This window comes from Gossypium hirsutum, chromosome D08 (genome assembly GCF_007990345.1).
Source record: "Gossypium hirsutum isolate 1008001.06 chromosome D08, Gossypium_hirsutum_v2.1, whole genome shotgun sequence".
NCBI classification, from domain to species: domain Eukaryota; kingdom Viridiplantae; phylum Streptophyta; class Magnoliopsida; order Malvales; family Malvaceae; genus Gossypium; species Gossypium hirsutum.
In genome coordinates, this window is record NC_053444.1 from 56,743,577 (window position 1) to 56,761,884 (window position 18,308).

Below are 18,308 nucleotides of genomic sequence, written 5' to 3' on the forward strand. Positions count from 1 at the left end.
ATGCTTCTTCATCAACTGATGACTTAGAAAAAGTTTTTGCTTGTGAATCAAATGTAGCTTCCCGGTTATCATTCAAGGAGAAAGATAGTCAACTAAGTGACAACTTCATTCCTACATCTTCCTCAAAGCTAAATTTCAGAGTGAGGAATATCAAGACAATTGGCAGCACATCCTTGGAAGAACAAGTGGAATCTCTAGCAAAAGATAAAAAGTCCTACTACAAGCCTTAAAATAATGGATGATCAAATCACTTTCATGATTGCTCAAACTGAACATCTAAGTGGAAGCAACCAAACTTTTGCCAACAAAATTAAACATTAAACTCTTCAAAAAGGTGGTGAAATCAAAGATGTTGAAAAAGGACTTCAAAGTGTTTCTTGAGATAAACTCAATGAGCTCGTCAAGTTGAAAGTGTTGCTTCAACTTCATATATATATACATATACACAAATAGAAGAATCAAAAGGAAATATCGTAATCTTTTCAAATTTGATAAATAAAATTTAAAGCTAAATTTTGTAAGTCAATGTTCCACTTGAAATTTATGTTTGAGATTGTTATTTAAAATTTTCCATAGAAACATAGACAATTTTTACCGTAATAACCTTCATATTTCCTTGGGATACTGGAATTGCATATATTGGTTAAGGTTTCTTAGTTCATAAAGGTAAGTTGATTTCACCGAAAATTTAGCATCAAAAGTGAGTTCCCATTTCAGTTTGACGTCAACTACAAAGTAGGACAGTTGATTGCGATTAGAGGTGTTCATGGGCCGGGCGGCCCGGCCCGGCCCGACGGCCTGCCCGAAATATGGGAGGGTTTGGGTAAAAATATAGGCCCGAAATATGGGCTTGGGCAAAAAAACGATGCCCGTTTAGAAAACAGGTCGGGCCTCGGGCACCATTTTTTCGGCCCGGCCCGGCCCGATATAATAAATATATTTATTTTTTTAATTTTAAAATAGTTTTTACATATTTTTTTAATTTTTTTTAAATTTTAAAATTTTTTTAAAATACTTTTTTTACTTTTTTTAATTTTAAAATATTTTTAAAATACTTTTTTTAATTTTTTTAATTTTAAAATATTTTAAAAATATTTTAAAAATACTTTTTTTAATTTTTTAAAATTTTTAAAATAAAAATGGGCCGGGCCGGGCCTGGGCTTATGATTTTTTTTCCGGGCCTGGCCTGGGCAAAATTTCAGGCCCATATTTCGGGCCGGGGCGAGCCCGAGCCTAGGACCAGGGCCGAAATTTTTTATGGGCCCGGCCCGGCCCATGAGCACCTCTAATTGCGATCCGAAGTGTTATTATTTTTCCATGCCCATTTCATTTTGCTTTTTCCGTATCTTTTATGCAATAAATAATAGACTTGAAGGAATTGATAACCTGGATGCGCACACATTCATATTACATTAATAATAATAATATACAAAAATAGGTGGAAAATGGGTCCTTGTATATAATAAAAGGCAATGTTCCATCTATAACAAATAATATTTTAATAAAATTTTGAATATTTAAAATAATGACTGAATTGATAATGTATAAACATTGAGAGCGAAAATGTATTGAATTGATAGAATGTATAAAATATTAAGGGTTAAATTTATTTTTATACCAATCAAAAGAAGATCACATCAACATTCTGTTTAGTGACCAAATGCATGTTAATAGTGGAGCGACTAGAATTGAAAATCACGTAACAGGAATGATGAAATTAGAAAACAAAAAAAATCAATGATCAAAACAGTGACTCGTTAAAAAGTTGAGTGACTATTTAGGTAGATTATCCTAATATTTTTATGTCAATTTTATAAAAAATTTAACAATTTGATCATTATTGCAAATAATATAAAATTATCCATGAATGCGCTGTTTTATTTTTATAATTATATAAAAAGGGATGTAAATACTAGAAAAAGATTGGTAGTTATAATTATGCTTTATGGCTTAAAGTGGTGATTTCAATTAACTTAGTGATAAAGTAAGTAAATAAGGAGAGATGAGTGGTTGGCAATTGCCTTTCACAACTACTAAATCAATACCCTCTTAATTTATTTAACTCCTTTTCATTCATTTTTACTCTTAATCTTCAAGTTTTAATACATTGTTTTTGAAAACAAGGACTAAATTATCAAAATTATAACAATGTTAACGTTTTTCATAAAAAATTAAAAATATTAAAAAAAAAACTTTATCTATATCAACAATAAACTCAAAGTGACAAAAACAATTCTCTATTAGTGGCCAAAATGATAAAAGAAAAAAGGAGGAAGTTAAAGTGGGAAAAGACAATATTAGAGGCTAAATGCCTTAAAATAAATAAATAATCTAACTGCAAATTAATTCTTCCCCGTACAAATGAAAGGATTCCATTTGCTCTAATTTTTCCATTTCACTATCAATGCATTTTTTTCTTCTTTTATAAAATTAACATTAGAGTGAGCAAAACTCGATTCGATTCGATTCGAAAAAATTTAAAAAAAATTCAATTAAATCGAGTTATTCGAATTATTCAAATTCGAATCGAGTTGAATTTTATAATTCGAATAACTCAAATAATTCGAATAATAAGTTTGTATAAATACCCTTTTAGTCCTTGTCAAGTTTGAAAATGAACAAACTGGTCTCTCTAAAAAAATACAAAATAAATCAAAATAATTTTTAAAATTCAAAATATTTATATAAATTCCAAAATTTATATTTTAAATATATATATATATAAAGCAAGTTAAAAAATTAAAAACTTTCTAGAATAATAACTTTAGGGACCTAAATAAGTTAATTAATGATTCAAGCTTATCATGCTAAATTTTTATTATTATTATTTTGCTTTGAAAAAATTTTAAATATATATGGTTTCAAATTTATGTGCTCTAATATGGAATTAGTTATACTGTAACAACATTTTAATTTGACATATTAATTTTTAAATTTAACTCAAATACTTTCACTCAACTCAATTCAAGAAAAATTCAAATCGAATTAGACTAATAAAATAAGACTCCTCCACTCAATTAACTTAAAAAAAAATTCTAAATTCCATCCAACACTTAAATAGTTGTTTTTTTTTTTATCATAACATGTTGATCCAATATAAAATCAAAAAATATTGACAATTATTTTGCAAAAACATAAATATTGTTTTACCCTATTGGCCTTTAGTCATTCCAACTAAAAGGCCACCACAAATCACAGCCAAATGAAATATGGAAAGTAGTTCTAGTAACTTCCAATGAGCCATCATTTTCTTATTGGTTGAAATCTGCTATCAATCCTTGTACTTTGACAAAATTTAATATTTAGTCCCTTAAAACTCAAAATTTGTCATGTTTACTTTTAAATTGAGAAAATGAGATTATTTAATTGTAAAAGTATAAGGAGTAAACCTTTGTTATTCTATATACCTAAGAATAAGAAATTGAAATAATTAGTTAAAGAAGGGCAACAATGTCCTCATCCTATTGGAGGAAATAGGAAATTCATAGAAATGAGCAATGAAGAACAAAACCCACTCTTTCTAATATATTTTTTAATTCAATTACCAACTACAAAAACCCAATAAGAAAGCGATGAGAGGGAGTGAGTGACTGCTCCAATTTGGGGGATCATTTTTGGTTTCGTTTTTTAAAATGTGATGGGGTTTGGTTTGGGGGGTGTAACATTCTTACTTTGGCGGCGAAGGAGACCACGCCACACAAATTTTTAAAAGAGGACTGAAAATGACTTCCCACTTACCATGTTTGAACCTTCCTTCACCACTGACTTCATAGTGCTGCTCATCCCTTAAAAACCAGGCTTTAGCTTCCATTGGTTCGGAGGATGAAGTGGAAACCCAAACTCAACCAGATTCCTTGGTTTGACTCATCTATAGCAGTGGAGGGATATTGCCAAATTTATATCTGCACCACTATTGCTATGCTCTTGGATATTAAAACTTGAATGGCATTGTTATCTCTCTCGAGAAAATGAATATCATTGTCATCTTATTTGATATTTATTAGTTATTTCTGCTACTTTCACTACACATGTGGAAGAATAATCTTTATATAATAGAATTTATGGTTACATTTTAATTTTTTTAGAAATTGAATTTCTCCTATTCCTTAGTAATAGCATCTCAGGAAATAAAGAAATATAATTAAAATCAGACTGCTGGTTTCTTAATTCTTACATATAACATAATGCTTGCCCACAAAAGCATCGGTAAGATTGATCCCCTCGTGGAGAAAAAGCTTCAAGTCATCAACAGAAAATCCAGCCTACTGAACCAAACTTTCCTAATTATCTCAATTCATACGAGAGCGGAGTACGAAACTTGGAAAAGGAACCACTAGTCCCGTTTCTATAGGAGGTAAGGTGGGCAGAGTACTTGGCAATTCACCCTCGAAAATTTTGAGAAGGAAACAAGAAAGACATAATGGATTTTGCAATGAGCGAGTAGTGCAAGCTGAAATGCAACTGATCCAGTAAGCCTTAGAACCTCAAAGGGACCATAATACTTCGGTGCCAGTTTGTGAAAAACACGGCCAACCATAGACTTTGATGATATGGATGCATTCGAAACCAAACATAAGAACCAGGAGAAAACTCCACTTTCCTATGTCCTCTGTCATTTACATTCTTCATGCGAGCTTGAGCTTGCTGGGGTCTGGACAGTATCTTGTAAGGCCTCATCCACAGCATCCACTTTTCAAGAACCGGCCATGTAAGACTGCAAACGAGGGGGAGGGGACAACAAGTGTAGCCTGTTGTTGGGCTTTATGTTCCTCCAACATGAGCTTCATCATCTCCATAATTTGATTCATCTGAACGCTTGCATCTCAAGAACTTTGCTCTAAGCCCAAATTGTTTCGACCGCAAGTTTGAGATCAAATTACTGGGCAATTAACAGAAAAATCAGATTCGACAGAACGGTGTTTGCCCTTGATTTACTGGAAATTCAATTTGTCTTATTCCTTAGTAAATTTCCTCTTAAATAAAATATCTACAGTAAGAACAACCCTAATTTCCTAACATAATAAGTTTTATTTAAGCTAATAGAGAAACTTTAAGAAATAAATTTACTAACCTAAAAACTTTTAGAAATAATCGGAATTAAAATTAAAATTAAAATTAATCTCATTCTGTTGATGGTTTCTTGCTTCTAACATAATACTTACCCACATAGGCAACGGTAACCTAACCAAGCCTGTTTAACATTTAAAATCCAATCTGTTATTCATGACTAGTTGCCAGTTCAGATTAAACAGTCCCATTTGCCATTGCCCACAGATGATTTTTCACTCGGGCAATACAAAAATACCAAGTTTTAAACCTTTCATTGAGCAAACAAAAAGAAAATAAGGACAGAAATTTTACACACAAAATGGTTAAGCATTTGGAAGACACTTGTAATTTGTTCTCTTAAGGAAACCAACGAAGTAAGGGAACAGTGAAGCTCCTGAAAATTGTGTATTGTACACAAACTCCACAAGGAACAAGAAACACAACTGTCATCTTAGAAATCTGAACCTGTCACTCCATCGTCAATGCAATCTTCTTCAGAAGCCAACCAAATAAGATTTACATGAAACCCAGAAATATAATCACATAATGGTGCATCGGCTCCTTTCTTCTGCTGGTTGTGGGGCCACCGGCTGATACCTGTTTGACTCCGAGGGGTTGTAGGTGAACTCCGATGTATCCAGCCCATACTGATTTACATCCAGTTGGAAACACATATTAGAACAAACTTGGCAACGGGTTGTAATAAAAAAGAATGACACGAGAAAAATAGAAGCAAAAAAGGGAGATTAAAGGGAGGGGGGCCAATCTAAACCAGCTAAAATAATAGTCAAATGTAGTTGTTGCATCCTGGTAAAATTTATGCATTTGGGGGTGTTTAAGAATCTGACTGATCAAAATAAAAGTGAGCAACATTCACTAAATGTTGAGTTTGGGCCCAGGCAACCATATCTAGAATATGAAAAATGTTCATGGCTTCACCCCAAAAGAAGTACTATTTAAGATTTTTTCCCCCTAAAAATAAGGTAGGAAATATCAGCTAGAGAAGTAATGTTCATTTAGTAAATGAACATTTGATTCAAAGATTTTACGAAATAGTAATCCTAATCCTTGATGTTTGGCAGATTATTTAATTCAATGCAAAGATACCAAAGTCTCAAGAAAATCAAGGTACGATTTAAGAACCATGCTAAGTGAGAGATTATCATAGACGGAAACCATCAGTCTATATATCAATGAGAAGGAATTGATTGAACAGAGAACACCTTTTCCCTCATACGTGTACTCCAAGCATCATTTCTGCTGGGCCGTTGCTCAAGGCTGGGAACAACAGGTAGACCTGCAGCTGGAGCTGGTGACCTGTTGATCAAAGGCTGTCTGATTTGTGGCCTTGGTGCAATAAACTCGTCATCACTGTCATAATCAGCAGGTCTGTTGGCAGCCCTAACCAAAAGGGCTAACAAGAAAATAAGAGCCTGCAAGTTCAAGTTGCTTTCGTCCAAATCAGTGGTATTAACGACCCAAACTATAGCAGCCTAGATGTTATCAGTACCAGTTTTTAATTGATTCAAGGTTATTTTGATGCATAAGCAGTATCAAAGTAAAATCACTTTAGTTCAAATTCAAAGTAGCAATAAGACTTTCATCAACTCATTTCCATGCCATTGTCATAACTAATAAGTTGAAATATTAAGTTATAAAGTATATTATTATCCAATGCAATTTATCAACCAACTTTGGTCTTGGTGAATATAACCACTCAAAATGGTAGTCTTATGAAAGTTATCTAGGTCTAAAATAAAGTCATATATGGCCAGCTTAACCACAATCCATGATGAAAAGGAAAAAATGCATAAGGTTTCCCGTTAATAATAATTGATGAAGCTTTCAACTTCCCTTTAGTATGATTAAATTGAATATTTTCCAATTTCTAGCTTTGACTATGAATGTTAAGTAAGATCATATCACTTTCCGTAAGCTGGATATATCATCCCTAGATAGACATCCAAGCCAAATCATATCTACTTCATAAGAATAAAAAGTCCTAGGCCATATTGGGCCTTCTTATTCAAAAGAATCCCTCAATATTTTCAAAAGCTAAATGAAACTGGAAAGAAATAAAGTGAACATGCGAAGAATAAACAATGCAATTTGTATGCTTTAAATGCTAGGAACCAAAGGGGGAATCCTTGTGTTAGATATTAACTTATGTAACCAGTCTTAGTATATCAAATTGCAGCTCTTTTTTTGGCATGCATAGTGAAACTATCTTCTAGTCCTCAGGGTTAGCAGCACAGTCACATTTCACTTACCTCTAATATAACAATTCCAAGAGCAGCCCACTTGATAATAGTCCAGTTTTCTTCCAGAAAGTCGTATATCATATCAAAATCTCCAGTTTTATCAGTAGGAAGTTCCTAAAGATATAAGCACTAATTAGATAACCAGGCAGACCACCTTCAATCAAATGGGAGGTAGGAAGTAACCAAAAAGTTAACACATAACTTACATCTTTCCAGTTTTTGTCAAAGAATATGAAAGCTGCACATCCCAGCTCCACCAAGATCAGCAAGATCACCAAAACTGAATACTATATTGCCTTAAGGAAACCAATCATCATGAAAGAGAAGAAAAAAGAATGGGTAGGAATGAGGATGAATAAAGTAGCTGTTTATGAACTACTAGATTATACTTTTTATGAAGCTACACACTGTCTATGTGATATCATCATTGCCACTTTGAAAACCATCAAACAACTAATTAGGATACACAAGTCAAGCAGCATAAATTCCGTGTTGCAGCTCCAATACAACCAAAACAAGAGATAACAAAGAGAACCGCCCCTACTCCAATAAATAAATATATAAACCTGCAAAATTGGAAAAAAGATAGTTAAAACACGAGAGAACATGCAGAGAATTCCACTCAAATAAGCACATGAGTTCCTATTCAAATTCATATATTCAAGAACAAGTATATAAGTACATCTAAGAACCATCATAAGATCCTCCAATGGCATACATGACCTTTAGAAAACAAAGGGTCCACACGTCATGAACTAGAAAGCATAAATATGTTATCCCAGCATATAATAAGTAAAACGACCCCACCCATGATTATTAGGGGATCTTAGGAGCAGAAATCATTCAAGCTAGTATAACAGAAATTCAAGAGCAGTGAGTCAAATTTATATTAAATGTAAAAGCTTTGCTAAAGAAGAGGGGAATTTTATAATTTCTACACTGCCACATTGTGCACTCAATCGAGGCAAGCATGCTAAAATGATTAAGAAACATAATACCAAACAAGAAGGAAATGTTGAGAACCCATACCATGCTTTTGGCAGATTATCAAAAATACTAGACGAAAGAGACACAGCCATGAGCATGGGGCGACGAAACTGTATCAAATCTTGATCACTACCAACAGGTGACAAAAGCATTGCAGTATCGGCAGCATTTTTGTACTCAACAAACAAATAGATCCCGTATCCAACCATTGCCAAACCAGCAAGAGTCATCAAAAAGTTCAAGAGCTTCAACAAGCACTCTAAGCATCCTCGACAAGCCATTCCCAAAATGATCTGTATTGATCCTTTCTATCACAGTTCTAATGAGTATCTCCTATTTAATCAACTTGTAAATTACCTTAAGAAAAAAGGAGGAGGAAAAACCCACATAGAATTACATCAATAAATAAACCAGAAATTTGCATCAATCATGGAAAAGGGCATCTGCGAAAAAAAAATGTAAATTTGTTTATATGATAAAACCATTAGACTCATTTAAACAATTTTACATTTTTTTTTGTTGACCAAAAAGAAATTGAAACAAGAACTAATAAGATCATCTTATTTATGCAATGTAAACGGAAACAATAAACAAAATTTCTACTTAGCGTTATGAACCAAAATCAAAATCAATTCAACGCTTAAATAAAACATATAATTTCTAGCTTAGATCGCACGAATAAAAAAATATTTAAAAAAGAAAAAAGAAAATTGGAAATAAAGAACTTACAATTCAGGAGTGAGGATTATTGGTTGATTTGAAGTGATAGTAATAATAAAATTTTCGGAGATGGTTTTGTGAAAACAGAGAGAAGGGATTCAAAGGGTGGGAAAAATAAGGACCGCTTTTCCTATTTTTGCTATTTCCTGTCGTCTATGGCAAGCTGGCATCGCATTTTGAGTTTTCCTGTTTCCACAACATTAAAAAAGAAAATTGGTCTGATCAAATTTGAAAATGCCATTATTGCCCCCTTTTAAGTCAAGCATTATTTTATTTATTATTTTCATATTTAAATATTGATTGAGGCCTTGTGTTCTTTTTTGGATAACTACTTGGTTAACAACATTTTCAAATTAAATCACTACCATATTTTTTTTGGTTTCTAAATGATGAAAACAAGAGGCGGTTGTCACATGTCATCTAAAAGGTGTAGTTGAAAGGAAGGACTGTGATTTAAGACCAAGAATTTGGGCCGTGAGAGGGCGGTAATCTTTGTGGCCCACTATCAAATTTTATTCACTAATTTAGCTCTTTAGTGAATGGGGGGACCCATTTCTTCATTTTAAATCTTTGAATAAAATTAAACCTATTCGTGGTCGGGTCATTCGGTGTTGTTCGAAGGCTCATTAGAAAAGTGAGAATATTTGGATAAAAATATAAGCTTGAAAAATGAGTTTAGACAAAAAAATAAGTCCCGTTTAAAAAATAGCCTAGGCCCCAGATAAAACATTTTTTACCCTGGGCTCGACTCGAATTCACAAAATGACAAAAAATATGTTATTTTCTTGTTTTAATGCTATTTTATTGTTATTTTCTCCCTATTTTACTACAATTTCATTATTATGTTAACACTATTTTGTTGTTATTGTTTGGATATTGTATAACACTTATTTTATTGTTAATTTTGTTATTATTTAAGAGGCATTTGTTTGTTAAGTTACATTATCTTAATGACATAATTTTTTAAAATTTATTTTTAATTTGTTGAGAAATATTTATTTTAACATTTTTAGTATTTTTTATGTATTATATATATTTAAAAATTATATAAAAAAATTAATACAACCGGGCCAAAGTTTTAACATTTTTATCCGGGTTGGGCTTGAGCAAAATTTTAGGCCCATTTTTCGAGTGGGGCTCAGGCTTAACAAATGGGCCTAAATGTTTTGTTAGACCCGACCCGGACCATGAACACCTCTAGTTATTTCATTCATTTATAAATTGTTTTATACAATTCTATAAAAAATTAAACTTAATAATACTAAAACAACAACTACTAAATTATAATAAACTCACAATTTAAGTGAAAAAAATGTAAAAAAAATGATTTTACAAAAAATAATACAAAAATAAATCTCATGACCTATGCCCATTTTTTAAAATTTATTTTGAGTTTCAATTATTAAAAAAATTAAAAACACCTTATTTTTTAAAATAAATAAATTGTTTTATTATTTTTTAATAATATATCAATTCATTTAAAAATTTAAATATAATTAAAGAAACCTAAATCTTTATTTTTTTGTTATTTTTTGTTATTTTTAATATGTTTAAATATTATAGATGTTTTTTATATACAGTTTTTATTTATAAATATTTCATATATATTTTAACATATTCATTTTACTCATGTTATGTTTTTTTTTAATCATTTATTTTATGTTGCGTTTATGTCATTCACAAATTGTTTAATATCACACTTAATTGTTATCATGATTCAATTTAGAAAAAAAAATTGTGTTGGTGTTGGTCACCTTGAATTATTTAAAATAATTTATTTTAATAATTAAAATTTAAAATAAATATATAACTTAATTATTTTAATTATAATATTAAATCAAGTTATTTAAATGGATTAATCTACACATTGAATAGTATATTATTACTTCTAATTCTGCCATATTGTATTTTTATCTATGTTTGTTTATATTATAATTGGTTATAATTATTCAATTTTAATTTTGAATTTTCTAAAAGTTAGTACCTACGATTAGGTTTTCTTTGTTTCTTTGTTTGCTAACTTGCAGGTTTGGGATTTGCCCAATTTGTACCTAATTTTTAGGGTTTAAGTTTGAATTAGAAATCGTAAGAGAGGATTGTTCAGACATGGAATCAGATCTTGCAAATCTAAATTTAAACGATTTAGAAGATGGCCTTGTGGTAGGACAATAGGAGATTGACGAAGGAGACGAGGACTTCAGGCTTTGCCTAGTAGGCAAGGTACTACCAGATAGTTCAATCCACTTCCCCTCCTTAAAAATTTTCTATCTAAATTATGGCACCCTATTGAAGGGGTTACTATAACAGAGATTAAGGAAAAACGGATTATATTTCAATTCTACAATGAAGTTGATTTAAAAAGGTTGATCGATGATATTCCCTGGTTTTTTAATCGACACCTAATAATATTTCATAAATTAATGAAAGGGGAGGATCCATTACTTGTTCCCCTTCATTACACAAACTTCTGGGTGCAAGTACATGATCTACCATTGGGTTCAATGTCGGAAGGCATGGCAGGACAATTGGGCAACTTTATTGAAGAATTTTTGGATTATGATACAAAGATTTTAACAAAGGGTTTACGTAAGATCATGCGCATCAGAGTATGTTTGGATGTCCAAAACCCCTTAAAAAGAAAGAAACGAATAGTGTATGGAAAAGATAAGTCAACTTACGCTACTTTTCAATATGAAAGGCTTTCTCTATTTTGTTTCCTGTGCGGGCGTCTAGGGTACGGCAAAAGTTTCTATCCTCTTTGTATTTTGTTGAGATATCAATAAGTTGAATTTGGTTGAGATATTTCTTTGAGAGCGGCACCAAGGAGGGAATCGATAATTGTAAGTAAATGGCATCAGGAAAAACCAAAAGAGGTGATCAAAAATGACATGGACTTGGAAGAAATTTGTAGAAGGAATTAGATGCGATCTCAAGGAGAGGAGGAATTTAATAATGTGAGAGGAAAAGGCGTAGAAAATGAATTAAGGAGAAGATGTTATAGGATTAATAGGGTTAATGAACTTGCAAAACGAAGGTGTGAAAATGAGGCAACGCATAATATGATAATAGAAGCTAATGAGGTACTCGAAGAAACACCAATTAGACCTATTGATGGAAAGATAAGACAGAAGATTCAACAAATGGAGGGGCTCATCAAAATGCCCACTCAAGTTCTTCAATCAATAATGAGATATCGGCGGCCGCTAATAAGCAGACCGATCGATCGCAATGAAAATATTAAACTGGAATGTTCGTAGCTTAGGGCAGCCGCAAACAGTAAAACGTCTCAAAAATAGCTTGAGATAACTTCAGCCTTAAATTTTATTTCTAATTAAGACAAAAGTCAATTCAAGAAGAATGGAAGCAATAAGGAAAATGTGTGGCTATGCAAACGGGATTGATGTTTGTGTGGACGGATCAAAAGAGGGACTTTATCTTGGTCGGAAGGAAGAAGTAATTGTTACATTGAAAAGCTATTCTAGATCTCATATTGACATTGAAGTTATGGAAAATAGTGGAGAATAGTTTTAGCGCTTTACAAGTTTTTATGGTTCGCCAATTGAGCATAAAAGGAAGGATTCATGGAGCCTCCTTCAACAGTTAAAAGGAAGCAACCAGTCACCATGGCTTGTTATCGGGGATTTTAATGAAATACTTTTGTCGTTTGAAAAAAGAGGGGGTAGGTTAAGGGAGGAAAAACAAATGTTGGCATTTGGGAAAACTTTAGAAGATTGCGAGTTAAATAATTTAGGCTTTTCATGTCAATGGTTTACGTGGGAACGAGGTAAACTTCCAAGCAATAACATTCGTGAAAGACTTGACAGTGGGGTGGCAAATACATTTTGGTGGAAAAGGTTTTCAAATTTTTTAGTTCAACATAAATGCCATAGTATTTCCGATCATTGTCCTATAATTCTTAATATAATAATGCATGGATGGAGAAGATTTGAGAACAGTAAAAGCCCATTGAGATTCAAAACAAACTAGTACTAGAAAACAATTTTGAAGAGTTAATCCTTCAAGGGTGGGATTTAGGAGAAAAGGATCTGCCAGAGAAATTAGAAGATCTGAAATTGAAATTGAAATCTTGGGATAAATCTAGCAGCAGATCCATATGGAAGACTAGAGAGGAATTAAAATTGCTACTTAATAATTTAAATAAAGAAAATCCAGATGAAGACATATTGGCTGGATTAACAGAAGTTAAACTAGCACTCAACATGGAAGCCGACAATGAAGAATTGTTTTAGGAACAACGAGCAAGAACTAATTGGTTACGTATGAGGGATCGAAACACTGTTTTCTTCCATAATTTTGCAACCCAGTACAAAAAGAGAAATATAATAAAGATTCTAGAGGATGGAAGGGGTGGATGGCTGAAGGGTGACAATGCCATTATTGAACTTGCAACTAACTTCTTTCAAAAGCTATTCTCTAACAATCCACTCTAAAGTGGTGAAAGGCTTAGAAGCGAAATCCATACGTGCATTACATAATATTTAAATGAGGAACTCATTAGAGAATTTAAAGAAGAAGAGGTGGTGAAAGCTTTAAAAAGTATGGCACCTCTCAAAGCATCAGGAAAATATAGATACCCATCGTTCTTCTACCAAAAATTCTGGCATATCATAGGAAAGGGCGTTGTTAATTATTGCTTCCAAGTACTGAATAATAGGAAGAATTTTGAGGAAATTAAAAAAACTAATATTGTGCTTATCCCTAAAGTACAAGCCCTTAAAATTTTGGGACAGTTCAGACCCATAAGTCTTTGTAATGTCATCTACAAATTGATCTCAAAAGTGGTGGTTAATAGATTTCGAAGGGTGCTACACTTATGTAAACACAAGGTGCATTTGTCCTAGGAAGATAAATAACTGATAACATAGCTTATGAAATTTTACATTCCTTCAAAAAAAGAAGAGATAAGGCACAGGATATTTTGCCTTAAAATTGGACATGAGCAAAGCCTATGACAGAGTGGAATGAAATTATCTTGAAAACATGATGAAAATGCTAGGCTTTTGCAACAGGTGGATAGATCTTATAATGCGGTGCATAAGAACAGTGTCATACTCGATAGTACTTAATGGGATTCAAAGAACAAAATTCAAGCCAACAAGAGGAATCATACAAAAAGATCCATTGAGCTCATACTTATTTATCATATGTGCAGAAAGCTTCTCTAAGCTACTAAATAAGGCTAATGGGGAATGATAAATTGAAAGGGCTAGAGTGGGCAGATGTGAGCTAGCTATCACCCATATTTTCTTTGCTGATGATAGTATATTATTTGGGAAAACAACAATGAAAGGTAAAACTTCAATAAAGTCAGTAGTTAATGAATACGAAAATATTTCTAGACAACTAGTGAATTTCAAGAAATTATTAATTTACTTTAGTAAAAATGTACAAGACGACCTTAAAGAGCAAATAGGGGGATTTTTGGGGGTCCGAATTTCAAATAATCTAAAAAAATATCTAGGCTTACCAACAATGGTATGGAGGAGAAAAAAAGGGTGCATTCATAGAACTAAAAGAAAGAATTATTCAAAAATCGAAGAATTGGAGTGTGTAATTTGTCATTTAGTGGTAAAGATTTTTTATTAGATCAATTTTACAAGCACTTCCGATATATGTCATGCAGTGTTTTAAATTACCAATATTGCTTTGTAAAGAATTAGAAAACCTGATGAGTAAATTTTGGTGGCGAAATTTAAAAACTAATAAAGATATTCACTGGTGTAGTTGGTTCGCGATATGTAGTCCAAAAGCGTTTGAAGGTATGAGGTTTAGGGATTTAGTAACATTTAATATGGCCCTGCTGGCTAAATAGGGATGGAGACTAATCACCCAACCTGTCTGTTTGTTTGCGTGCATTATGAAGTTAAAATATTATCTATGTGGTAAGTTTTTAAATGCAAGGTTAGGAGCTTACCCCTCTTTTACCTGGCGCAGCATTTGAAACGCACGAAGCTTATTAGAAGAAAGAACAGGCTGGAGGATAGAGAACGGTGAATCAAGAAACATCTGGAATGATTCTTAGCTACCCACCCCTGATGATGGAAGAGTAAAGAATCAACACATAAATATCAACTATTCCAAAGTAACAGATCTAATTAATAAAGACTCGTTTTCATGGAACTACGAGGCAATCTGGAACTTACTGGATAGGGATCAAGCTGAGGTAATCTTGTCTATCCCATTGGTAAGCAGGACTCAACCGGATGTTATAATATGGTAAGGAGACAAATCAGGCGAGTACACAGTTCAAAGTGGCTTTAAATGGCTAATGACTAAGACTCTACAACTACAGGATTATGTTACAGACCAAATCAACAAAAAAAGATTATTTTACAAAGCTTTGGAATCTCCTGATCCCAAGTAAAATAAAAATACATCTGTGGAGAGTTGCTAACAATTTTCTTCCGACGCTCAGTATCCTTAAACTTCGAAGACTCAAGAATGATGCTGCATGTCTAGTCTGCTCAGTTGGAGAATAAACTGTGGAACATTTTTTTTGAGACTGCGAATTTACAAAACAGGTCCTATAGGAAATTGGGTTAGACATTTCGCACATAAACACAAACCACACATGGAAACAATGGTCAGCCTCTTTCTTCTACATGAATAATATTAAAGTATGTGCAACCATGGCAATTTCTATTTGAGCAGTCTGGTATAACAGAAATAGACTTTACCACGAAGGAAAAAAAGGCAAGGGTATAAGAGGTTGTGGGTTTTATTAGAGCTTATTTACGGAATTAGAACAAACTAACTCCTTAACAAATACCAGAATTAATCCAAGAGAGGAATTTTGGAGACTTCCAAGGCAGAACAAGTTAAAGCCAATTTGACGCAGTTTTTTCACAACAAGACATGACAGCAACAGCGGGAATCATTATAAAAAATCATGAATGTCTTGTAATGGGAGCATGTACTTACCCTCTAGGAAGAACAGGGGATTCGACCACTGCAGAAGCGAAGGCGTGTCTTCAAGCCGTCATATTTGGGGAAGAAATGGGTTTCCGAGATTTGGTTGTAGAAGGTGATGCTCTTATAGTCATTAAAAAGCTTAAATCAGATTCAGCGGATAGATCAGTAGTTGGCAACATTATTAATGAAATCCAAAGAAAAAGATTCAGTTTCGTTAACTTATCTTTTGAGTATACCTCTCGAAAAACAAATGAAATGACGCACGCCTTTGAAGCTTGAGAGTACAATCTGACTAGCTCGTCCTATTGGATCGAAGAAGTACCGACGGAGATGGAACCCACCATCGTCAATGACCAAAGAAGACTTTTGAATCTGTAGAAAAGGGTCATTTCTGTCTGAGTCCGGAGAGGCACTGCAAAAGAAAATGTCCTTACTGCTCTCTGATGAGCTCAGATTTAGGAGAAATCTAGTATAGTGCTTCCATGGTTTTATTATTTACAGTGATGGAAAGACATAGCTAGTATACTCCATTAAAACGACTATAGATGCAAAGAAGAGGAAATGTGTTTTTTGGAAGACGATAGGTTTTAGGTTTCTTTAGTTTTTTTCTTTCTTTCTTTTAGGTTTTGCTTACTTAAGACTTTATCAGAGGCCTTTCAATTTCCTTTTTAATTTTTTTCTTTCAATTTACTTAAGACAGCTGTAGAGTTTGGACATTTGATAAGTGTACCACATGTCCTCTTTAAATCCATTCCGATTTTATCTCAAAAAAAAATTGAATAATCTATATTCAATGTTAAAATATTATTTTATAAATTATCATAAATTTAATTTCAAACATTAGCAAAATATAATAATATTATTAACCATATTTTCAATTTATATGTATTTTTTTGCAATTTTTTAAAAATAAAATAGTTTTTATAGGTTTATTTAGAGTTTCAGTTAATATCAAAATTCATGAAGATTTTTTTAAAAGTTTTTACTTTAAATCATGTATTTAAAATGACTGTTTAGAAATTGACTCTCAGTTTAATATATGTAATCAATAATAAATTCAAATTTCATAATTAAAAATATTATTCCAACTTAAAAATTAATTAGTAAATATTTTTTTAGAATGATAAATTTTGATTTAAAGTTAATTATTATTTAATTAAATAAATAATTGGAAAAAGAAAATGTAAATCTCCCGGCATAAGCGGGAGGTTAACGGTAGTAATAGTAAAAAGAAATGCTGCAAATTTTGGTTGAAGTCGGGGTGGAATGGTGAACAAGGCACATAGAGTGAAATGGCGGGAGAATATGCTTGGAGGGAGCGTAACGGTCGTTAAAGACACCAACTAACGGTCAAGAAGGTGAAGCTTTAAAAGAGAAGAATGAAATTCCTACCTAACCCAGTGGATGCTCCCACTTACTAGATGACACATCACATTACATCATAATTGTCTTGTATATTATTATCCTTTCTCTCTGTCCTTGGCTTCTCTATAATTTGTAGGGTTGGATGTTAAACCTGCTGCAGTCCAACAATTGTATCATCATTATTGTACTAATTCATCAAACTTGTATCAGTTTAACCTTTTCAAATCACATCAAATTAGCCCTATCTTACATAACCATATTGTGATGATCAATAGCTTAAAAGTTCTACTTGTCAAAACCTAACAACAAGTCCTTGATATTAATCATCAAATGACAAAATCAACAACAACAACAACAAAAAAGTTAAATGTTGAATATTGAACCAAAGACATGTGCTCCTGGTAATCACATATTGATACTTACGTATCCTCAAAAATAACAACTCCAAAAATTGAAATGACAATGAAACGGGGTAACATTGCTAGATCCACTACCACTTCACAATTAGCACACCATGCTTTATCACCTATCCCACTACACTATAGATGTATAATATTGAACACCAGTACTGTCTTCATGGTTCTTGAATACATCCATCTTATCTCATGCCACTCCGTTTCAATTTAATTTATGATGCTTATCTTTAATTATTTCAATCTTTTTAAAGTCAAGTAAATATTTAAATATAAATCTTTAAAAAAATTAAACATAAAACATAAAATTCAAATTTTCTATATTAAGTTATTATATTTTTACTCTTTTAATATATATACAAAAATAAAATTGTAATTTTAAATAATGAAGTGAGTCGGAGTAAGATAAACAATTATTATAACTACTTCATACCCACTATTCAAAAAAAACATCCTCTCCACCTCGCTTCCCATCCACTTTTCAAATTCAAAATCTGTTGTATGGTTTGAATTTTCCCATTCCTATCCGGAAACATCTATGGGCTTAAAGATAGAGAGTCAAGTATGTTCATCTATCCAA

At 32.3% G+C, this 18,308-nt stretch overlaps 1 protein-coding gene across 28 annotated transcripts; it reads right to left on the reverse strand.

Moving 5' to 3' along the window:
- Positions 1-5,294: 5,294 nt before the first annotated feature.
- On the reverse strand, positions 5,295-16,683 carry LOC107933567 (tobamovirus multiplication protein 2A). 28 transcript variants are annotated; one of them, XM_041098520.1, is made up of 12 exons: positions 16,187-16,660; positions 15,960-16,070; positions 15,182-15,562; positions 14,953-15,070; positions 9,027-9,203; positions 8,685-8,740; positions 8,340-8,590; positions 7,777-7,876; positions 7,517-7,597; positions 7,320-7,424; positions 6,273-6,482; positions 5,295-5,696 (listed from the first exon to the last, which is right to left on the reverse strand). In XM_041098520.1, exons 7-12 carry the CDS (start codon positions 8,576-8,578, stop codon positions 5,589-5,591), a joined length of 843 nt encoding a protein of 280 aa, XP_040954454.1. In that variant the 5' UTR covers positions 8,579-8,590; positions 8,685-8,740; positions 9,027-9,203; positions 14,953-15,070; positions 15,182-15,562; positions 15,960-16,070; positions 16,187-16,660; the 3' UTR covers positions 5,295-5,588. The 28 variants fall into 28 exon arrangements, with proteins under 28 accessions (XP_040954454.1, XP_040954453.1, XP_040954464.1 ...); XM_041098519.1 differs by having other exon boundaries at positions 8,655-8,740; XM_041098530.1 differs by having other exon boundaries at positions 8,340-8,605; positions 15,960-16,088.
- Positions 16,684-18,308: the final 1,625 nt, after the last annotated feature.